Below are 25,343 nucleotides of genomic sequence, written 5' to 3' on the forward strand. Positions count from 1 at the left end.
AATAGATATGAAATGAAATAGATAATGAAACAATGAAAATAAGAAATAGCATACAAATAGCAAACCGTAATAAGCAATGAAGAAATATGAAAATAAGAAAAATATGGCAAATGAAGAGAAATATAACAAATGAAATTCTGAATAAATAAATAGAACAGATAAACATGAAAGTAATAAAAGCATGAAAACAAACAAGCGATAATGAATAATAAATAAATAATAAACAAACTAGCGAAAATGAAATGAGAAACAAGAAGATAATGAAATGAACAAAATGGAAATGAAATGGAGAATGAAAAAATCATGGAGAAACAACAGACAATAATGAAATAAAGTAATGAAGGAAATAACATGAATGAAACAAAATGAAGAGACAAGAAAACTATGAAGTAATGAAACAAGGAAAACAAGTGAAATGATAAATAATGGCATGAAAAATGAAAATATGAATATGATGAATAATATAGTAATGAAATATGAATAACGAATAATATAACAATATAAATAGCAAATAAACATAAAGAACATGAAATAATGAAAATGAAAATAATGAAATAGAACAAATGGAAAATAATATAATATGAAATAATGAAAATGAAACATAATGAAACTAATATGAAATAATAAATAATAACTAATAATGAAAATAATAAATGGAAAACTAATGAAGAAAATAGCATGAATAGCTTATAATGTCATGGATGAATGAAATGAAACTGAAAGCATGAAGCATGAAATATATGAGAATAGCAATGGAGACATGAAAAATGAATAAATGAATGAGAATGAGAATGAAATGGAAATAACTCTGGAATGAAAATAATGAAAGTAATGAATGAAAATAATGGAAATGAAATAATGAAAATGACCAAATAATGAGAAAATAATAGTAATGAAGAATGGAAATGAATGAAGTGAATAATGAATATGGAGATGAAAATAAATGGAAAGGATAATAAGTAACAAATAATGAAATAAATAGATAGTAATATGACAAATAATGAGATAATGAATGAAATGAAATCATGAATGGAGCAATGAAATGAAAATGAAGTATGAATAATGAAGTAATGATGAATGAAGTAATGGATGGAGAATGGTAGAAATAGTAATAGCATAGTAATGAAATAATAATAGAAATGAGAAATAATGAAATAAATGAAATAGGGATGAAAATGAAATGGAAGAATAAATAAATGAAATAATGAAAATAATATGAGAAAATAATGAAAATGAAATAATAAATAATATCAGAAAATCAGAAATGAAAACAATGTAAATAATGAAATATGAAAAATGAAATAAACTATAAAATAAATGAAATGAAAATAATAAGATAATATGGAAATAAATAATGAAATAATATCAAATGAAATAATAAATAATGTAAATCAAATAAATGAATACAATAAATGAAAATGGAGTAATGAAAATAATAGATAGCAAATGGAAAATGATGAAAGTAATGGAGATCAAATGAAATGGAGAATGGAAATATAAATGGAAAATGAGATAATGGAATAGTAATGGAATGAATGAATGAATGGAAATAAATGAAAATAATAAGAGAAAATGAGAAATAATAAAATGAGAGAATAATAAGCAAATAATGAGAAATAGCAATGAAATAATGAGAAATGATGAATGAATAATAATAAACAAATAATAAATAATGATAATGAAAATGAAGCGGGAGAATGAAATAACAAAATAATAAGCATAGCATAATGGAATAATAAAATGAAGAGAATGAAATGGAACAGCAGAAAAATGAAGCGAAATGAAATGGAGAATGAAGGAAATAATGAAGACATGAAAATAAATAAACTATGGAAAATAATAATAATAAATAATGAGAAATAATAATGAAAATGAAAAATAAAGTATGAAAATAATGAGAAATAAATAATGGATAAATAATAAAATGGCATCAAAATAAATAAATGAAAATAAATGAAAACAAGAATGGCAGAAATGAAATAATAGATAATATGTAAATAAACAAGAAATAATGGAAATGAAATGAGACATAATGAAATGAAATAATGAAAATAAACAAGAAATAGCAAATAATAAAATAATATGAAGAAATATAATGGAAATGAGAGATAATGGATAATGAAATAACATTGAAATATGAAATGAAATATTAATTAAACTAATGAGATGAAAAACATGGAGAATGAAAGTAACAAATCAAATGAAATGGAGAAAATAACAAATAGATACTGAAATGAAATAATGGAGAAATATGGAAATATAGGAAATGAAATAATGAGAAAATAATGAAAATAATGAATGGAAATGAAATGGAAATAATGAAATGAAATGGAGAAGCAGGAAAATGTAATGATAATGAGCAGAAAATGATGGAGATAATGAAATGAAGAACAAAACAAGAAGAAGTGAAATGAGAAATAATGAATGAAAATGAGATATGTAACTGAATGGTAATGGAAAATAATGAAAATGGCAAATAATGAAATAAATAAACAAAGAACAAAATAATATAGACAGAAAACATATAAAACAAATGAAATGAAATAATGAAAGGATAATAAGTATATATGAAAAATGAATAAATGAAAGCATAAATGAAAATAAATAAATGAAATAAATGAAATGTAAATAATGAAAATGAAAATATGAAATAAATAAATGGAAAATATAAATAATGGAAAATAAATAAATAAATGAATAAATGAAAATAAATAATGAAATAATATATGAAAATGTAAATGAATATGAAATGAAATAATAAGAATAAATAATGAAATAATGTAAATAAAATGAATACAAATAATAGTAAATGAAATGAAGTAATGAAATAAATGAAATGGAAAATGAAAATAAATGGAAGAATAATATATGAAGCAGAGATAATAATGGAAAATATGGAATAGAGATAATGGCTCAAATGAATATAGATGGAAATGAAATGAAATAGATGATAATAGGATAGATAATGGAAAATGTGTGAATAATGAAATGGGAGCAAATGTAAGAATAAATGAATGGAAATATGGAAATAGAATGGAGAATGATAAGATGTGAAATGAATGACAGAATGAAAGATAATGAAATGAGATAAATGAAGATAATCAGGCAAATAGTAATGAGAATGATATGAAATGAAATGAGGAAATGAAGTATGGGATGAGTAATGGAATATGAAATGAATGAAAATATGGCCGATAATGAATGAAAATAATGAAATAATGAATAGCAAATAAATGGAAATGAAAATAGATAATAGACGAAATGAAAAATGAAGAATAAATGGAATGAAATGAGCAAATGAAATAAAAAATGAAAATGAAAATGAAAATAGATGGAGCAAAATATGATGAAGAATAATAATAGATAGCATAATGAAATGAAATGAAATGAAAATGAAATGAAATAAAATAATGAATAAATAATATCAAATGAAAATATAATAGATATCAAATAAATAAATATAAATAAATGGAAATGAAATAGATGACTGTAAATAATGGAAAATGAAATGGAGTATGAAGGAAATAAATAGATAGATAATGAGTAAATAATGAAATGAGAGATAATAAGATGGAAGCATGAAATAGATAAACAAATAATGGAAAGATAATGAAATGAAAATAGATGGAAATAATGAGAATAAATGAAATAGGAAAGATAATGGAAATGAATATGGAAATGTAAATAAATGGAAAATAATGAAATGGAAAATAATGAAGAAATGAAATGGAAATAAATGATAATGAAATAAAATGGAGAATGATAAAATGAATGAAAATGGAAATAATGAGATAATGAAATCAAATGAAATGAAATGAGAGGATGAAAACAATGGAAGAGTAATGGAAATGAGAGATAATGGGAAATAATGAGAGATAGAAAAACTTCAATAGATAGTAATGGAGAGATGAATGAAATAATGGAGGAAATGATGATATAATGAAAATGAGATGAAATAATGAAATGAAATGGAAATGGAATGAAATGAATGAGTAGATGAAAAATAATAAAATAATGTAAATAATGAAAAATAAGGAAAATAATGGAGAATAAATAAATGAAGAATATAATAAATGAAGAAAGCATGAAAATAAATAGATAATGGAGAAAATGAATAATAATGGAAAATAATGAAATGGAAATGGAATATGAATGAAATATAAAATAAATAATAGATAAATAATGAATGAATATGAAATGAAATGAAAATAATGGAAATAATAAATAATGAATATGAAAGATGAAGAATAATAAATGAAATGAAATGGGATAATGAAAAAATAATGAAATGAAATAGATAGTAATGTGAAATAATATGGAAATGAAAATAATGAAATAATAATAATAAATGAAAAATAAGTAAATGGCAATAATGAAAATAATAAATGAAAGAAATGAAGAGAAATAATGAAGAATGAAATAATGAAATATGAAAGTAATGGAGATATAAATAAGTAATGAATGAGAGATAATGAAGAATGGGAGATATTAATGAGATAGTGAAGGCGGAGAATGAATGAAGAAATGGAAAATGGCAAATGGAAATGAAAATATGAAAAATAATAGATATGAAAATGAAAATAAATAAAATGAAGGAATAGATGAAGATAAATAATGGAGAAATAGATATAATAGTAATGATAAATGAAGATAATATGAAAATGAAAATAATAAATAAAGCGAGAAATAATGAAGGAATGAATATGGAAATAATGAAATGATAAATAGGAAAATGGAAATGAAATAATGAAAATATAAATAATAATGGAATGAGACAATGAAATGGAGAATGAATAAATGAAATAATGAAGGAAATGAAATGAGTATATGAAGAATGAAGATAATGGAATGAAAATGAGAATGGAAAGTAAATGAAAGATAATGGAAAATGAAAATGAATGAAGAGAAATAATGAAATATAATGAAATGAAAGAATGTCTCTTTAAATAATAGATAAATGAGAAATAAATGGGAAAATGAGAAATGAGAGAATGAAATAAATGAAATGAAATGAAGAAATGATAATGAAATGAATATAATAAATAATAAAGAAAATGAGATAAATAACATGAAATAATAATGAAATGAAATGAGAATGAAATGATGAATGAAATAAAATGGAGAATGAAATGAAGGAAATGAGATAATGGCAATAATGGAATGGAGAGTAATGAGATGGAAAGATAGTAATTGAGAATGAGGAGAAGTAAGTGAACAAAATATGTAAGATAAATGAAATAAATGAAGAAATAATAAATGAAGATAATGAAAATGAAATAATGAAAATAATGAAAATGAAATATAATAAGGAAAATAAAATAAATGAAAATAAAATAAAATAATGAAACAAATAAATAAAATGAAATAAATGAAAATAATAAATAATGAAGAAATGAAAATAAATAATAAATGAAAATAAATAAATGGAAAATAAATGAAGAAATGAAAATAATATATAATAAAAATAGGGAGAATAAATAAATAAATAAATGGAAAATAAATGAAATAAATGAAAATAAATGTAATATCAAATGAAATATGGAAGAATAATAGATAATAAATAAATGAAAATAAGGGAAAATGAAAATAATTGGAAAATAAATGAAATGGAAAATGAAATGAAAATGAAAATAAAATGAAATAAATGAAATGGAGAATGAATGGAGATAGATAAATGGATGGAAATGATAATGGAAATGAAATAATGAAAGTAGATAATATGAAATGAGAGAATGAAAAAATAATGAAAATGAGAGATAATGAATAATGGAGAATGAGAATGTAGTAAATGAATGAAAAAATGAGAGAATAATGAGCCGAATAGATAATGAATATGAAATGAAGCGAAATGAAGGAGGAAACTGAAAATAGCATGAAAGCATATGAAGCATAATATGAAACAAGCCTTGAAGGAAAATAAATATGAAAAATGAAAATAGCATAAAAATAAAATGAAATGAGCAATGAAATAATAGAAAATGAAATAATAACAATAATGAAGAAAATAAATATGAAATACTGAAATATAGATAAGCATAATAAATGAAGAGAAATATGAAGAGCAAGCATGAAATGAAACGATAATGAAAATGAAACATAATAAATAAGCAAAAGAAAGCAACAATGAAAATAATAAATACAATGAAATATGCAAATAGTAAATATGAAATATAGTAAACCAAATAATGAACATGAAATAGTAAATAATGGAAAATGAAATGAGAATAATGAAATGAAAAAATAATAGAAATAATGAAAATGAAATAGCATGAAGCATGAAATAATAAATGGCAGAATAATGAAATAATGAAATGAAATAGCGGAAATGAAATAAATGAAAAATGAAAATGTCTTTAAATGATTCCCCAATGAAATCAATGAAAATGAGAAACAATGAAAATGAAAATGAAATAAATGAAAGGATGAAATGGGAGACAAATGACCCAATAATGAAAATGAATAATAGAAATGAAGAAATAATGGAGAAATGGAGAATGGAGGAGAATGAGAATGAATGTGAGAATGAAATAAATGAGGAAGTGAGATAAAATAATGAAAATATGAAAATAATGAAGAAGAAAATGAAAAATGAAACGAATAATAGGCATGAAATGAAATAATATGAAATAATGAAGAAAACAAGAAAATAATATGGAAATATGAAAGAAAAATGAAACATAAGAAATAATAAACGAAAATATGAAAAATAATGAAGAAGAATAAAAAATGAAGAAATAATAACGAAAATAAGAAAATGAAAAAATATGAAGAAAATGAAAATGAAAATGAAAGAAAATAATAATGAAAATATGAAAAAAACAGAAACTTCTAATGGAAAAAATTCCCAGACGAATCAATATCAGCGGCGGTGGATAAAGGAGACAGACCTGATAAATAAATAAAAACTTTAAGTGTAAAATAAATAAATAAATAAACCGTGAATACACGAAGCGCAAATATAGAAGCAGGTCACATTCTATAACCCGCAAATACGCGGTGTCCACGGATGTCGAATCCGCGAATGTCGGGGTTCCACATTACAGTGTATTTGAAATTACAAAATAATAATTATTTTATTCTTATCTTGATACAAGTAACTGACTATTTTTTTTCTTCTTCTTCATATTTTTTATCTTGCCTTCATATTTCCTATTTCCCCACACAGGTATGCAATGAAGTGCTTGGATAAGAAGAGGATAAAGATGAAACAAGGGGAGACTTTGGCACTGAACGAGAGAATCATGTTATCGCACGTGAGCACCGGGGTGAGAAATACGAATGCCGTTAAACACACGACCCTTTCTCCGACGCTATTGAACTTTGACCTTTACCTTCTAAGGACGTTCGTGAAAGGGCTTCGCTTGTCATTCAAGAATAGCACAAGAGCTTTTCTTGCCATGACATGTACAAGAAAATGCTTTGATGAGCAGCGCATGAAAGAAATGCAGAAATGTTTGAGTGCCGGTGGAAAGCACCTTAATTGGTACCAATTACCAAGGGGCGTTATTTTTCCGCTTCAATACGAAACGTGGTTTTTCTCGTGATCGGAATGTTTAATCCCCGGATTTATTTGTGTAACGTTCTGTACACAAACAATTGAGGGGTTAGAATATAGGCCGCCTTGTTTGTTAAGGATTAATTTGCTCGTCTAAGCCTTAGTTGCAGGCATCATGTAGTCACTGTCTTGTTATGGTAGAGATACGGTTCAGGCCATATGGACAAAATTAAGGACAAGATATTTAAATAAATCATGCCTCAGAATGTCCTCGTGTAAAACGTACCGGGTGCATTGGCATGCATTTTCCGTGGAAGGCAGAAAGGAAGTGTAAAAATTCTTATGAATAATAATTAAGGCGTGTTCAATAAATATTCAAGAGATTGAATGGATGTAATAACATTGTTATAGTGCCCTGAGAGCACTGACATTAGGGGTCCATGAAGCCCCCTGGTTTCTGAAGTGGGGGTCGAAATTGCAAATGTGTCGGTCGCACGCGCCTGTAATCCTTGTGTGTAACTGTAAATGTGGACCCGCTCGTCGCAAGTTTGGGAGCTCTTCAAGCCTCTTGAAGTCTTACAAAATCTCAAGGGATTGGATGATGTAACCAAAATGGAAATTCATTTGTATCATGTGACGGCTCTCACCGAGAGGGGTAACTCCATTAAATACTTTTAGAGTGTTTAAACGAGCCGGCAGGTTTCCCTAACAATTGTAGGCACATTTTTAAACATTTATTTAAATGAAACTTTGGATATGTAATCAACATTGGGGGGACGCATGAAATGTGTAACGATTTTTTTGCATTTGACCCCTGGATCATGCCCCACTATTTTTTTTTTTTTTTTTGCCATCTTTCAACTTTGCTCAAGATGGGAAGTGTGGGGGATTTGCGATCGCGCACCTTCGACTTCGCTCTAGTCTTTTCTTTTCTTCTTTTTTTCCCCATCCCTTCTTCATTGCTACGTGTATCATCCTTCGTTTTGTCTCCCTCTTTCTCATCAAACTCGATTCTTATTCACCACATCTTTCTTTCATCCTCTTGAGATTGCCTGTGGTTCTCCTGCGGTGTTTTACTCGTGTCTCTTTTCTGTTTTGTTATGAACAGGATTGCCCCTTCATTGTGTGCATGACGTACGCTTTCCATACGCAGGATAAACTCTGCTTCATACTCGACCTTATGAACGGTGAGTAGGAATTGCATTCACAACTTGATCCTCACCGTTTCCCTCTCTTTCCACATTCCCAAGCTGTACAGATGGGCACAAATGTAATGAGAATGTTGATGGCACAGAAAAATGAATCATTTATTTATTTATTTTTTGCACACCCATATTTAGGCCTATTTATGTTAACTGTCAAACCAACATGAACCTTTAAATACTGTAACCTGAAAAAGCCACTAAGTGAATATACTTAAGTAAGTTTTGCCTTGTTCAATGTCATCCTCCATCCTGACCTGCAATCCTTCCCCCATTAACCCACCCTTCTTACTTAAAGATTATTGTTTCCTTCCCTCTTCTTTATCCTCTTCCATGTCTGTGCATTCCCTTGCTTATTGTGTCCAATTATTACCCCACTGTCAGTTCATTGCCTTTTATCCCTCCTTTGTGATGATGTTTCAGCAAAGCCCAGCTTGGATACTAAGCCGTCAGGATGGCCTAGATGTCCACACACTCGCCTCTGAGCTGTCTCGCCTAGGTTTGAATCCTGACCAACTATAAACTGTCATCACGGTGTTTCACAGGCAGTTATTCATCGATGTGTGTGTCGTCCCTCGGATGGACGTTAAACGGGCGTTCCGTCTGCCAGCATTCGTTGATGGACGTTAAAGATCCCGCGGTGTCCTTCGCGAAGAGTAGACAAACTATCGCCGGCACCGTGAACAAATTAGAAATTCCTGCCCCAACCTGCAGAGGGCACTGCATCACAGCGGCACATCCACACCCTCAGCAAGTGATGCTTTCCCGCAGCCTTGTGCTGCATATGATTGAAGAAGCTTGAATACGTGACGTAAGATGTTATATAAATGTAAAAATGCCGTTGTATCTTGCTCCAGACAGGCTCATATCAGATGAAGAACTCATTTTCAAAACCGGGTAGATGTGTCCACTTCTGAGTATTCATGAGGTAGCTTCGCTGATATTCGTGTACTCCTCCGTCCTTAAAACACAACACAGCAATCATTCCCTGGAACGTTTGCCGATTGGTTGAGCAGTTAAACGTTAATCCACTCACTGACACGTGCATAATGATCCAATCAATAATGAGCACACAGTCACCAATTACGCTTGATCCATCGCTTTCAATCCTAATCGTATGTATTATGTATCGATCCTGACTGCGTCCTCTTAAAATGCCTCCCGCACAGTCACTTAACTCGTGCACAGCAGCTTTTAGGTTGGAAGTTGTGAAGTTCGCTGAGGAAAACGGCGGGAATATGGCTACGCTGCTGCGCCCAGGAGATACGGTGTCGGCGAGAAATGTGTCCGGGTCTGGTAGAATGTAATGTCCCGATGAACCAGCGCTGATAATGATTCTGTGGCTTGTTTTAAACACTGTCCCTCCACATCGGTGGTTCCCAACCTTTTTTTTTTAATATACGGACCACCTTGGTGTCGATATTTTTCCGACGAATCACGTACCCCCTCTTTTTCACAACCACATTTTAAAAATTAATATCTATGTGCATACACCGGACAAATAGTGATGTCACACACAATGGGCGTTTGTGTGTCGTCTGTTAAAAAGCAGACCCTTATAAATGTGTCCAAATTAGTGTTTTAAAATGATCACAGCACGAAACTCAACAATCGTAGTATTATTGCGACGCGTTTAAATGGTATTGGTACATGTAGAGTGTAAAGTATGAATATAACTTACCCAACTTAATGAGAGCCCTGGGCTTGAATCTTCACTACCAGTTCATCAATGTGAAGACAAATTGTGAATAGGCGGCACCCACGTCATGTTCTGCATGGAGCTGAGATCAGTACTTTGTTTTTAGGGCTGCTAAGCAAGAGAGTCGAGCTTCACAAGCATAGGTTGTTGAAAATGGAAGCAATATTGTTATTGCTTCACCTGACAATTCTTCATAGTCCTTTTCAGCGGAGAGCCGAAAGGCCATGAGAGATTGCTCTCTGAATGTTACCTTCAGGCTGCCATCGCATGACAAATGCACCAGCTGATCTTGGGCTCGGCAGCCACGGTTTGCGTTTTGAAACGACGCCTTCAGAGAACGGTGCGCGGATCTACTGCCACTTGTCTTCTAAAATGTCTCTGAAGTCGGTCTCAAATTGTGTGTCCCAAGGCGTTAAGGCGAGCGGTCAAAACTGCTTTGATGCTGGGAAATCCAATCTCAGAATTAGTGAGAAATTCTCTGAGCAACGGAAACACTCCAGTAATTCCGTTTTCCAAGCTATAACTTGCGTTTGTCAAGAATTCCTCCAGTTCCTTGTGCAGCTCAAACACACGTTGCAAGACTCGTCCGCGTGATAGCCAGCGGATCTCGGTGTGCCGCAACAGTTGGGCGTGATTAGGTCCCATTTCATTGCATAGTGCAACAAAAAAAGATGAGAATAATTAAGTGGCCTTACTTTAACAAACTTTCCTGTTTTCACTCTATCCGTCAGAACAGTGTATAGCTGTGCCTCCAAATGGCAAGCTGCGAAGGCTTCTCTGTGCACATTGCAGTGGGTTGCTCTTACTGCTGGGACAACTTGTCTTACCTGCTGAATCGCACCTTTGTGCACTCCCGTCATGGAACGTGCACCGTCGGTGCATATCCCGATGCAATCCGACCACTTTAAACAATGTTCACACATGGTCGGAATCAATGGCTTAGAAGATTTCTTCACCAGTCGTCCGAGTTTCTAGAGGTTTACAGAACAGGAAATCTTCAATGATTTCACCTTCCCAAGGATAGCGCACGTAAACCAGCAACGTCCGTGGATTCGTCAAGTTGAACGGCTGATGTCTTACCTCGAAGACTTTGAGCAAGTTGATCTTGTACATCGAGTGACACGCCTTGAATGCGACGACAAAGTGTATTTTTTTGAAATTGGAATGGAGGCAAGTTTTTACTGCTTCAGAGCCGAATAAACATTCACACACTTCATCGCTCACACACGGCGCCACAAGATCTTCCCCAGCTGTGCGGGGTGTTGTTTTTTTGACTTGGCAATCCTCAGCAAAATCAGGAAAGATGCTTTCAAACCTGATGGCAAAGTTCCCATTTCTTTTGTGGGATAAACTCGAGGTGGCTTCTTTTCACATTCCGGATGCTTTGTAGATGGATGGCGGTGCAGCTTCGCGGGTTTGAGCTCTTCGTTTGACAATACGTCCTGACAAATAACGCACCGTAGCTTCGGCTCATCCTCGGATCCAGTAAATGTAAATCCCAATGCTAAATATTCTGGATTATTTTTCCTGACACGGAGGCTTTCTTTTCTTTCAAGGTGGCTCATGAGATTCCTCGATTCCAGTTGTCGGCCCAGGCTGGTCCCCGCTTGACCACTCGCTCGTATAAGGCATCTCTCCATTTTTCAGTGCACTGTGCTCAGTGCTCACCGAGTCGAACCAGTCGCGACGTATATATTTTTTTAAATACACTCCGCAAATACGAAGACGAGTTCGGTGGGATGCAACATGAAAGTAGAAAACAATTGCACAGCGTGTAACACTGTGGCGGGCTGTGACATACGTCATTGTTGAACACAAACCGAAAGTTCAAATTTGTATCCGTTTCGGTTAAAATTGCTGCTTTGAATGCCCCACAATTAGAATTACATCACAAGTAAGTAAATGTAGAACAGTACTGGAAAGAAAAAAATATATATATATATATATATGATGACGGACATTGAGGAGGTGAATTGAACGACCTGCTTTTATTAAGTAAACATGTGCAACCTGAAAGATAACTTTTAGGGGGGGAGAGTAATTTACAGACCATCTGCCGTTTACTTGCGGACCCCAGGTTGGGAACCAATGCTCTATATGATAGCGAACATGTTGAAAAACTTTACATTCCCAATTTATCCGAAAGGTCGTCCCACAAAGTAATCCTTACTATAATTCACGGACCGGTGTGTGTTTGTTTGTGTGAGAGTTTGTCACGCTACTCCTCCGACAGTTGTGGGCTGATTGCATCCAGACTTGCGACATATTATCAGCACGACCCCAATTATTGTGTCGGGCTGTTTTTATCTTTGCCAGTGGTCTTGGGGGAGTGGAGAGGGACGATGCAAAATCTCTATGTATTCCCATATGGACCTAGAAAAACCCTAAGCGGGGATTATCGGTATCCACTACTGACATAGATTTTTGGCAGTTTCCGAAACTTAAACGCTGTCCTTATTTATTTATTTTTTAAAATCAGGTTTCCCATTGTGCCTTTCCTTCGGATCAACGTTGCACCAGAATGGCAACTTGCAAAGAGCAAAGTCGTCATTGTTTTCTTTCAAGCACGCACTCACATTTGAAAAAGACGGTTCCATCTTGTTTCATTTCTCATTTGTGACGCATGCAGAAGATGTCCTTTAAATCCATCCCTCACCGATACAACATTACCATCAACTCCATCATTGTGTGCACCATGATTGTAAAAGAGCAATTTATTTTCCTCTGCACAAATATCCCTGACACCAGGTGGAGATCTCCATTATCACTTGTCCCAGCACGGTGTGTTTAGCGAGCGGGAGATGAGGGTGTACGCGGCTGAAATTGTGCTTGGCCTGGAGCACATGCACAACCGATGGGTGGTCTACCGAGATCTCAAGGTCCTGAGCATTGCCGTTTGTGAATGGGTCTTGTTTTTCATGGTGATGCATGATTAAGTTAACAGTACAGTTGTTCCTCGTGTTTCTTGGTTGACAGATTTGTTGCAATGAAATTCTACCTACCACGATGTATCGTGAACCTATGATGGGTGTGTGTGTGTGTGTGTGTGTGTGTGTGTGCGCGCACGCACGCGTGTGCGCCCTAATTAAATAAATAGCCCTTATTAGCCTCGTCACAGCACGTCAAGCACGAGACGTTTCGTGTTTTTTAGCTTATGTGGAATTTAAATTCCAGATAAGGTATTGTCATCGTGCACCATTCATCCGTCTGTCTCTTTTCTCGACTTCTCCGGTCAATCCGCCGGGCTGATCCGGCCGAAATTGTGCAGCAACATTCCTCTCCTGACTGGTAACAGGGATTGCAGAGCTCGTTCCGGTCACGTGACTTTAAGTAGGTCAGAATGGCCGACTTAGTAAATTTCTTCAAAAAAATCTTCTTCTCCAGACCCACCAGTTGGAATGCTGCACAATTTGGTTACAACATTAGGCCAGGGCCCAGATGAGCTACAGGTTCAGTGGTGTTATTTTTATTAAAATCACTTCCATGTTTCTTTACTTATTTACCATGAAGCTTCAGTGCGTCTTTCCAGGCCATAACATTTAACCAATTGAGCTTTTGCCATCAAATCTTCAACAAACATTTATTATGAGAATATGGAGAACACCATCTATCTATAATTCCAGCAATCTCTGTGTGTCTGTGACTACTGTTTCTCGACAACCACTGGTCCAATCTAATTGAAACTTGCCAGGTATATTGCTGGGGACCTGAGGATGTGCCTTTTCAAGGTTTGATATTAATCGGACAAGTAGTTCCCAAGTTATGGCCATTTATTTACCAAACCAATGACAGGACGGACACTTTTCTGCGAAGGCGTGGCCGATGGGGAAAGGGCGCCATCTCGTTACCAATGACAGGACACGTTGCTGCGTAAGCGTGGCCGTTGGGGAAGAGATCCTCAGCCGCGTTCCCCATTACGGGTTACAACGTACGGACTTCCAGATAGTGATGACTTAGTGTATTCTAATGATTTCTCGATTTCTTATGCGCATTTACAGATAAACACAATGCCCCAATCCAGTCGTCTTTACGAGAGCGAAGGAACGGCCTGTGTGGTTGTTTGAAAGATTTTTTTTTTGCACGTACGGCCACACACGTACGGGCACGTGAGAGCAAAGGAACGGCCTGTGTGTTTGTTTGAAAGATTTTTTTTTTGCACGTACGGCCATGCACATACAGCCACGCGAGAGCGAAGGAACGGCCTGTGACGTTGTTTCTGGCACGCGGTTTGAATTTTTTTTTTTTTTGCACGTATGGCCACGCACGTCCGGGCACACGAGAGCGAAGGAACGGCCTGTGTGGTTGTTGTTTCTGGCACGTGGTTTGAAAGTTTTTTTTTGCACGTATGGCCACGCATGTACGGCCACGCACGTACGGGCACGCACTAGTTTAATAAAATGTACAATTTTTTTCACCGTCGTCTTAGTCCGATTTCAGTTGAGTACAAAGCGGACACGGATGGGCTTTGCATATCGAGATGCTTTCTCGTTGCATTTGAAATTGTGTATTTTTTGTTGTTGTTGTTGTTGTTGTTGCTCAATTCCCATCAATTTGTGGTCACCCTTGTTTATGTAAATAAATTCACTTCAGTCCAATACAAACAGACCATGAGGTTGGAGGTGCGCAGTGTTTTTGACATGAAGGTTTGAGTGAACATGAACAAAGTCTCTGCATTAAGTGTTTTGTGGTGGAACCTTTTCAGGTCATATCCACCACACTCTGCAACGTCTTTCTGTCTCACATTTTCCTTGACTGTCATTCTTCGTCGCTCACTTAATTTGTGGCCATTTGCAATCAATGTTGTCTTCTCTCAACCCAGTTTTCCTTCACCATTCCCCTCTGAAATGCCGACCACCAGCTGTTCCTCAGTCCTCCCTATAACCAATGTCCTTACTTCAGCATTGTGCTCTGCCTTGCTCGCTCGACCATCTCGACCTTGTACATCATTATTTACTCCTGGCAGCATGATCCATTGATTGGGGCAGCCCGGTGGTATGGGCTCGCAATTCAAGTTGGCAAAATGAATGATGTTGTCATTCGAAGGAGAGCGATGATTGGTGTCGGATACAGAGATGCGATCCTTCGGTCGGTAGTCGTCCCTCTGGCCGAACGGCGTTATCGACATCGTTTTTATGGATGACAATGCCCGTCCACACTGCACACACGTGAACGTTGCACTTCAGAACCACAAAATCGATCATACAGACCGGACTACATGATCTCCGGATTCAAATCAAGTTGAACAGTCGTAGGACATCCTGGTTGAGGCATGTTTGTGGTCGCCGAGCCCGCCAACAGTCTCTTGACCGTATCGATGTGGCCCTGGTCGGGTAACGATGCGTCATCCCACAGTGAGAGCGGTTCGTTTGATTTGGGCGATGACGAGACGTTTACGAGCTTCATCGGGGTCATCGGTGGTCACACATTATTAAACATATTTCTGCGATTGTTCGACTTCTCGCTGATCATTAGTCGACTGGTGTCTCTGCCGCTTGGCACACAAATCTCACACATCCTTGTTTTGTGAAAACAGCTATTTAAATTGGGCTTCCACTGAAATCGTGTTTGTTTATCCTGTGTAACAGATCATTGTGCTGGTTGTCTTCACCGTGAATATGAACATGTTTGATCGTACCATGAAAACAATTGATTACTGGGTTATGCTGGGTGGTTTGCCATTGCCTTCCCAGTGTTGTTTGTCCGTGCTCGATCCTTTTAAATGCCGAGTACCGAGCAAGGAAGTAGCACGTACCCTTTTTAAAGTCTTTGGTATAAATTGACCGGTGTTTGAACCACTGACCTTCCAGACTCGGAGCAAACACTCTAACCTAGCCCACGACACCACCAAGCCTGGTTATTAAAACAATACAGGCCTCAAAACTGTTTTTGCCTCATTTGTTTGTGTAGAGTATACCGTCGTGTCCACGCTGGTTCAGACCGACCTGGACGGATAGCCGAACGGTTCAACCTTGGAGGCGAACACGTGATCCTTGCAGATTATAGCGCGCGTGGGGGATGGAGGGCGGCAAAGGACGCGGAGCAGACGCAGGCACACGGACGGAGGACAAGGGTTTATACTCGAACCCACAATGAATAGACAGACACAGGCAATCTTAATAAATTGGGGTTTAACGATCAAGTATTCATAAGAGGAATAAATGAAAGCGTAAAAATGAAAATAAATCAAAGCATGAGGTAATGAAACGTGCGGTAATTTACAGCCTAAAGTTGAGGTGCCTCTACACACAGTTACAAAAATGGAAAAGGGGAAAGGATAAAACAAAATAAAAATCACTCTCTTCATTCTGGCACTGAGCTTCGCCCAGAGATGATCTTTTAGAGCTTGACGATCGAACTGCGTCGTCCTGCGCTGGAGACCGCACCCGAAATGGCGCCGAGCCGCTCTCTGGGCGGGAAGCGTACGTGAGGTATTCGTGTGGCGGTATTCGACGCCAGGGTTCAGAAACCGCCGTGAAGCTTCTTTTCACGAGCGAATATGCCGACCGTTCCTCTCTTGCACCAGGTCCATTCACCACGATCGCCTTCCTTCCTCCTTGACCAGACGACGATACGATTTCTGAGGCCCCATGATAAGGCCACGAGGCACGCTCTTCTTCCCTCCTCAGAAACGTACACGCTTCACGACTCAGCCGAACAGTCAAGGGCTAGCGTTTTGCTCCAGCGCACGAACACGAGAATCGAGCAACCTTCTTCACCGTGTCGAGGGGAAGCCAGTGAGCGAGATCCTTTTTTCCTCCAATCGCATATCTCACACAACTCTCTCTCTCTCCTCTCTCTCTCTCTCTCTCATCATGTCCCCCTCTCTCACATCACACCGACCAAGCCTCAGGGCGTGGCCTGCCAGTTGTTGTTTGAAGGACGTGATTCCTTTTCATAGCCGGCTTTGTAAATGCAAAAACGTCGGAAAAGGTCACAAGGGGGCAATCACATACTTGGAGAAATTAGCCTTAAACCCCACCTAATTAACACAGCACCGCCCCCCTGTGCGATGACACGTAACAATCTTAAGCCGACAGTTTTCCCGACTTAAATTACATTGAGATGTCTCCTGCTCGTCCACAGACCACGCTACTCTATGCAATCCTACCTTCACCATGAAGTTCCTCCATCTACCCCACAAACATAACAATACTATTGCGTCGTTTGTTTGCTTTCTGAGATGTTGGTGATTAAGCAATGAAAACATAATCGTTTTGCAACATTCTGCTTGAGGCCTTGTCTTTTATTCAACCTTTTCATTTTGATGAGTAATGTTCACGGTGAGTCCGGTTCTCGCCACGAGGGGCCCAAAGCAAGAATTTATTTTGGAGCCCCTCAAAGCCCCCCCAATGTCAATGCATATACCACCTTACTTATTCAGCTACAGACAAATTTGTTTTCTAAATTAACACATTTCAATACTGTTTGCTGAAAAAAATTTACTTGATCAAAGTTCACAAAAACAATCTTGAAAATAAGAAAATGGGCTTGTTCATTTCAGGCATCGGGGCCTCCTCGCGGTCGGGGGCCCCTCGTCAGAATGCCTGGACTCCCTAAAGGACGGGCCGGCTGTGTGTGTACCTGTGGCTAGAATTGCACTTTTCAAACTACATTTTCCATTCCAATACTTGTTTGGATGTTGTTGAGTTTTTCTTCACCCATTTTCCTTTGCAACTTGCCATCCATCCCTTCTCACCCTTAGCCTGCAAATATCCTACTGGATGAACACGGTCACGTGAGGATTTCCGACCTCGGCCTTGCCTGCGATTTCAGCAAGAAACGACCCCACGCCAGTGTGTAAGACGTGCAATGAGAACGCAGGCACGATACTTTGCTGGACGGACACAAATATCTGCATTTGACCTTAAGTTGTTTATTCTATCATGATGTACTCTATTTGTCCACGTGTGCATGGTGAGGGCCACGAGATCCCTTGATCAATGTCGCATTTTTAACAGTTAGAATTATTCGATTTTTAATAGGTAGTATATATGTAAATCAAAGTTGTGAAATAATTATATTTAAATAATACCTTTGTTTCTTTAAATAAGCACAAAATGCTTCAAAGCAGTGAACCATCCCTCGTACCTGTGAATACATAACTGCCAATTGTGTCGTCAATTATGAACTTTGTCGAGAATTGACAAACTAATTATCTCCACGTCTTTTAGAAAAACAGTGGAAATATTGTAATCTGCTCCGTCTGTCTGTCTGTCTGTCCGTCACGCGATCTACTCCGATCTACGGTTGTGCAGGAATTCACCAAACTTGGAACTTCATGATCATCACATGGCACAAAGGTGCAGGAGCAACATCATTTTTGGCCATGCCAAAATGTACATGTTTGTAAATGACAATCTGAGTGTGTTTTTAAATGACAATCTGAGTGTGTTTTTGTAAATGACATTCTGAGTGTGTGTGTGTGTGTGTGTGTGTTTGTAAATGACCAAATAATCATATTTATGGAAATTAAGGTCCCTTTTAGGATCTGGCAGGAGCTGCCCCCTGGCTCTTGACAAGGGCAGTCCATCCTACCTGCCAGAATCCCATCTCTGTCCTAGTTACGAGCTGTACTCAGCTCGAGGTTGTAGTTGGTTCCTTCATGCTTGACGCACGTATTTTTCCCCCATAAAGCGCCCTCCCCACCATTTGTGTTGGCAGTGGGACGCACGGTTACATGGCTCCAGAAGTTTTGCACAAGGGGACATCGTACGACAGCAGTGCTGATTGGTTCTCTTTGGGATGTATGCTGTTCAAGCTGCTGAGAGGGTAAAGATGCTTTTTATTTGCTGAACCAATGAGGTTGCACAGACGAAAGCTACGGGGCAGCTTGGCCGGGCATTTCTAATTTGCCTCCAAACTTTGTAATTCACCTGTCTCATAATGTGATTTATTTTTTGTGGTTTGTACTAAAGGAAGATTACATTTGTGTAAGAGCACATAACGGGATGGAATGAACAGCATCCATGAGCAATGTGTATGTTTGATATTGTTGTTATTGTACCTCCCAGGCACAGCCCATTCCGGCAACACAAAACGAAGGACAAACACGAGATAGACAGAATGACGCTTACCATGGTACGTACGTGTACAATTCCCCGTTGGAGTTTCGTTCGCCATTTCAGATGTCGTTTACTGGTTATAACACAGCATGTTATCTTCTTGTTTTCTTTAACTTATTGAGGAAATTCCTTGGAGGAGGATGAAAGGCTGTGGCCTTTATTGAGGCTATTCCTCCAACTATCCCGTTAATAATTAGTTTTTGGTGATGTCATCCCAGTCACACTTTCCAGAAGGTTCTCTACAAATCGTATAATGTGAAATTTGTACCTGCAAACTGTTCTGCAGTGAGGTGATGACGTCGATGGATTGGTGGTCCTGTGCTTTCGCATATTTGCGGAAATTAAATATCTCTTGTTTGTGAAAGCATAGCATAACACAGTATTAAGGAGAGAGTAGCCCAAAAGTTTTTTTTATTTTTTTTGTCTGAGATTTTCATGTTTAATTCTAGCAAATCATTGTACATCAGATGACAACCGGCTGAGGTTTCATGAAATACAATATATGTCTCTCTGAAAGCAAGTGTCAGTTTGCAATGGCGGATAAGATGATAAGAGTATGTTTACCATCGTGTGAAACAGCGTGCGGCTGATGTTTCGAGCTTTAGCCCTTCGTCAATGCAGAAACAACAACAACAACAACAACAACGGTACTCAGTAGAGCGCATGCCTCCACCAGGCTGAACGGTTTACATTTTGTATCCACTAATAGGCCGGATCTGCATTCGGACCTCAACCCGAACCTAATTGGCTTGTCCTTGTCACACACCCAACCTGTCCACCAAGTTTCATCCGAATCCGTCCGAAGTTTTCAAATATCATACTACACAGTACGGTATATCGATCACTCAATGGTGAACAATCACTTCAAAAATTCTTGTATCATCCAGATCCCGATCTTCACCAAAAATCTCATAAATTTCTCCATGTCACGCATCCAACCTGTCCACCAAGTTTTGTCCAAATCCATCCATAACCGACAGACAAACAGACAGAAGTGAAAACATAACCTCCGTCTACCTTCAGTGGCAGAGGTAATGAGCTTGAAACATTAACAGGACCTCAGAAACATACTCTCATTAACATTTTGTTCATTAAATCCATTGTTTAGCATCACGTGTCGGTTCTGCTGACATATACCATGCTCTATAAAGAGAGTCGGTTCTGCCGAAGCAGTTTCTTGGCAAGGGTTACAATCCTGAATGGGTCGCCACTCCGACACAGGGACAGGTAGAACGATCAATGGATGAAATGAACAGGACATTGATCGAGGGTATGTTAACCGCCGTGGGAAGCAAGGAGAAGTTGATGTTTTGGGCGTTAATCATTCGTTGCTCTGACGAAGGGTTAACGTCTGAATTGTCAGCTTCTTGTTCTTTCATATCGCAATCAACGTCCTGTTGATTTCATCCATTATTTCAAGTCTCAGCCTGCTGAGGAAAAAAAAAAAGATGCAAAGAACATTTACATTGAAGTTATCAGATCAACTTTTTCTCGGTAAACTAACTTTTGAGCCACCCTCTATGCTGTCCGTTGCATCCCCCCACTTCCACCTCCTTTTCAATCCCATCCCATCCCTGATTACCACTCCAAATGAGGTTGATCACAATGTGCAAGGGTGGTGATGTGATGTCAATGTTCAAAGGGAAAAGGATGGTGTTCTCGATTACCTCTACCTTCGGCTCAATAAGCTCCTGAGTGATGTTCATTCAAATGGACCCGACCTGCTATACCTGTCCATCATTGCACCATGTTTTATTCTGCCCTTACAGGATGTAGAGTTACCTGACTCCTTCTCTCCTGAACTCAGAGACCTGTTGGAGGGCTTGCTGCAGAGAGACACAAGCAAAAGGCTAGGCTGTCAGGGACGAGGGTGAGTGTTTTATCGAAAGGGAGCTTGGGGGGAGGGGTCGTTGGGGGTCATGAGATGATTAGTGAGATAAAAGGAAAGTTTTAAATGATGTGAGAAGTGGAAAACGGCAAAAGCAAAATGAGGAATGGGATGGACTGGAATGATAGTTACGGTATTTCAATTACGGGTGATTTTTTTTTTTCTTTCTTCTTCCGATTCTACGTGATTGCGTGTTTTCGAACGTTCGTTTTAAAGTAGATTTGTCATGTTCTTTTTCAAAATTGGCTAAGTTGGCCAAGGCCGCGTGAAGCGACGTCGAGCTCGTGTATTCCTGATACGTGAAACACCCTACAGCCCATGCCTACAGAAAACGGACGTTTTGGAACGCCGGCCACATTTTCCATCCAACCATCATGTAACTTTGTGAAAACATTCTCCATGGGCAAGCGCTCCTATGTTGAAAGTTTAGCGTCAGTCGCTCAAGCGGTTGCAGAGAAAACGAATTTTGAAGCGAGTAAAGGTGGAAAAAAAGGTTTGGGCCTCGGCCGACGTTCCGCCACATGGTGAAGGATGGTTATGGACGCCTATTACTCGTGTAAAGTTGAATAGTCAATGTCGTACTTATTTATTTTCTCCACTGACATCGTGATTACTCAAACATGTTCATTTCGGGGCATTTTCATATGAAAGGGCAATTTAAAAAAACGTCTGTTTGTTTGTTCTGTAATATTTGTTTTTGTGATGTGGTTGTTGTTGGTCGGCAATGGTGAGAGAACAAGGTGTGCAACGAGTTTGAGGGAGTACAAAATCGAATGGGATTTTGAGTGACACGGACCGAACGGAGTCACTAAGACTAAGGCCAGCAAGTTTAACCTGTAACTAGTGCTTGTGCAATACCTGATTGACACGACACCTTTCTTTCATTACCAGAGCAACCGAGGTGAAAGATCACCCATTTTTTTCAGGAGTGGATTGGACACAAGTATACCTGCTAAAGGTAGGATCAACTTCGCAATGATCAATGATGCGCTTTGACTCGTCTTTATTGAGGTTTCCTCATCGATGCTCCTTCTCTGAATGATAATAATTCATGTATTTTACACTTTTACCTTCCTTGTGTTAAAGCCTTTACCCCCATTGAACCCCAGAACGTCGCGTGACAGTGACTCCATTAATATTCAACACTTTGGCAAGGACTCTTCTAATTACCCCGCGCACACGAAGCGAAAAGCGGGGTTAAGCAATTGGTTCACTTCTGTCTGTCTGTCTTTCTGTCTACAAACGTAGGTTTGTGATCGACGAACAACTTGATTTGAATTGAATGTTTTATTTTGAACACCAATCGCAAATCGAACCTGCCGCTTCGCATTACTATGGCTCTGAATCGATCCCGATTGCACACGCGCAGAGAGGAGCGAGATCATTTGTTACCTTCGCCACCGAAGGTGAAGGAGGTTATGTTTTCACCCCTTTTTGTCTGTCTGTTTGTTTGTCTGTCTGTTTGTGTGCAGGATATTTCAAAATGTTTTTGACGGATTCGGACGAAACTTGGTGGACACGTTGGGTGGGCGACAAGGAAGAGCTGATTCAATTTTGGTGAAGATCCAAATCCGGATCTGGATACGAGAATTATTTAATTTTTAAAGTCATTCTTCACCATTGAGAGATTGGGCCAAAAACGATATCGAGTTCTTGGTCTGTCTTCCTGTCTGGCAGTGAAACAAAATTGAAAATCATTCCCAACAGGAAACTTACTGATTTGTGTTTTTTTAACTAGTGCAGGCCCGTATGTGCGTGGCCATATGTGCAAAAAAAAGAAAAAGAAAAAAATAAGAATTGTGTCGTCAATCGTGACGTCATAGCACCGTGTCCTGTCATTGGTTTGGAAAATAAATGGCAATAACTTGGGAAGCACTTGTCCAATTAATATCAAACCTTGAAAAGGCACATCCTCAGGTCCCCAGCAATATACCTGGCAAGTTTCAATTAGATCGGACGAGTGGTTGTCAAGAAACAGCGGTCACAGACAGACAGACAGACAGAGATTGCTGGAATTATAGATAGATGACGACATAAAAGACACAAACAACAGGCACGAATAACGAGGATAACGTGTTAGATAAGGTGGATTTACGGCGGTAAACTTCCGGAATTTTTTTTCCGTAATCTTTAAAATCTTTATTTTATTTCAATTGAATTATATACTTGAACGTTGTACAACACAAATCACTCTAACCCTTCAGGTTTACAGTACTGTGCTTGGAGAAAATATCACGATGTTTTATGTCATCACGACCAATCAAATTTTCCGCTCGTAGACCCTGTCCACGTCCTTGTTTCTCAACACAGTGTGGGGTAAGGTGTTCTGTGAACTCTCCTGTTCAATTCCCTCTTCACGCCTCCTGAACATTTGGTCTCCATCTATAACGAGGCCCTTTCGAATACCCTCGATCAATCTTCTCTACTTTTCACTCGATTCTCTAAAACTGCTAATCGCTCTCCCCGATGTATTGCCGATTGGCATCCTCGCAATGTAACATGTCAAAAGTAAGAACATACAACATATCTCGAACACTTGCTAATAATCTGATTTTCAAAACGGTCATCGTCCATTCGACTCATTCAACCACTTGTTAAAGATAATGTTTTATATTTTGTTTCTTGATTAGAAACAACTCCAATACCAACAGCTTGTTCTCTTTCATTGGTGGAAAACTATTTAATACAATATCGTGGAGTTAAAAGTCCTTTTCGTGTGTGGAGATGGACAGTCCGATGGATGGATAGATGGATGGAAAGAAGAACACCAGCGCATGGGCACTGGGAAGATTAACGGACTGATGCAAGTGTGTAGGATGCCCAGGAGATGTATGGATGGACTCGCACAGGGCTTCGGCTTGTTGTGTGTGTGTGTGTGTGTGTGTGTGTGTGTGTGTGTGTGTGTGTGTGTGTGTGTGTGTGTGTGTGTGTGTGTGTGTGTGTGTGTGTCTTTAGATTCCTCGGGGATGATGAATGGATGGACCCATACAGGGTTTTTGTAAACTAATGCGTGAATGGTCTTGGTTCCTATCCTTCATTAGGCTATTAATTTGCACTTGTGCCTTTCAGATGAATATTCAAATTAACACGTATTGCTCTGTATTTATTTTGTGAACAGTATCCACCTCCTTTGGTGCCCCCACGTGGAGAGGTAAATGCTGCAGATGCCTTTGACATTGGTTCTTTTGATGAGGAGGACACCAAAGGCATCAAGGTATGCTCACTCTTTTACAACTCTTTCCTTCGACGTTTGTGCCTCTAAACGATATCTCACTACGAAGTGAAACTTGATCTCGGACTCGGTGGTGTAATGGTTAGAACGTCAGCTCTGAGTCTGGGACGTCGGCGGTTCGAACCCCGGCCATGTCATATCAAAGACTTTTAAAATGGTACGTGCTGCTTCCTCCCTTGCTGTTCAGCATTTATAAGGTTCAGAGCACGGACAATCCTTATAGGTTGGCATCCATGGAGAGGAGGAAATTCCTCCTTAGGAAATGCCCCGCTGAATGTGGTGAGAAAGGTAGCGCCATTGTTGTGGCGCCGCTGGTACCCAGAGTGCCCTGGGAAGTGATGTCACTTCCCCCAAGCTCAGTGTCTTTGTTTATCTCGTATGACAGTCCTGTGTTGTGTCTCTTGTATTCGGCCATGTGTCCATCCGTGTAAGATGTGCGTGCATGTGGCAGATCCTGTAAATGAAAAATTTCCCGACAGTGTTTCGCTGTTTTACCCTCACGATCCTGCAGTTGCTGGAGTCTGACCAGGAGCTCTACCGTAACTTTCCGCTCGTGATCTCGGAGCGCTGGCAGGGAGAGGTGGCAGAAACCGTGTACGAGGCTGTCAATACTGACATGGACAAGGCTGAGGCACGAAAGCGAGCCAAGAAACAGCAGGGATTCGAAGAAGGTTTGCCTTGTAGTGTTACTTTGTTCTCTGAATCGACAGGTTTTAAAGGTTGAACAGTTTTAGAGATTATTTGGTGCCAAAAATCGTTGTTATT

At 37.8% G+C, this 25,343-nt stretch overlaps 1 protein-coding gene across 2 annotated transcripts in view; it reads left to right on the forward strand.

Annotated features, from left to right (window-relative positions):
• LOC147008950 (G protein-coupled receptor kinase 3-like) overlaps window positions 1-25,343 on the forward strand; it is a 100,538-nt gene that overhangs the window by 49,709 nt on the left and 25,486 nt on the right. For both annotated transcript variants that reach the window (XM_085864103.1, XM_085864104.1), the window contains 10 exons: window positions 7,166-7,265; window positions 8,604-8,682; window positions 13,145-13,275; window positions 18,099-18,193; window positions 19,058-19,165; window positions 19,408-19,474; window positions 21,228-21,328; window positions 22,238-22,304; window positions 24,465-24,560; window positions 25,090-25,249. In XM_085864103.1, coding sequence (XP_085720229.1) covers window positions 7,166-7,265; window positions 8,604-8,682; window positions 13,145-13,275; window positions 18,099-18,193; window positions 19,058-19,165; window positions 19,408-19,474; window positions 21,228-21,328; window positions 22,238-22,304; window positions 24,465-24,560; window positions 25,090-25,249 — 1,004 coding nt within the window. The remainder of the gene's footprint in view (window positions 1-7,165; window positions 7,266-8,603; window positions 8,683-13,144; window positions 13,276-18,098; window positions 18,194-19,057; window positions 19,166-19,407; window positions 19,475-21,227; window positions 21,329-22,237; window positions 22,305-24,464; window positions 24,561-25,089; window positions 25,250-25,343) is intronic.

Source organism: Eptatretus burgeri, chromosome 18 (genome assembly GCF_056783735.1).
Source record: "Eptatretus burgeri isolate ZD-2024b chromosome 18, Ebu_testis_v1, whole genome shotgun sequence".
Classification (NCBI taxonomy): Eukaryota; Metazoa; Chordata; class Myxini; order Myxiniformes; family Myxinidae; genus Eptatretus; species Eptatretus burgeri.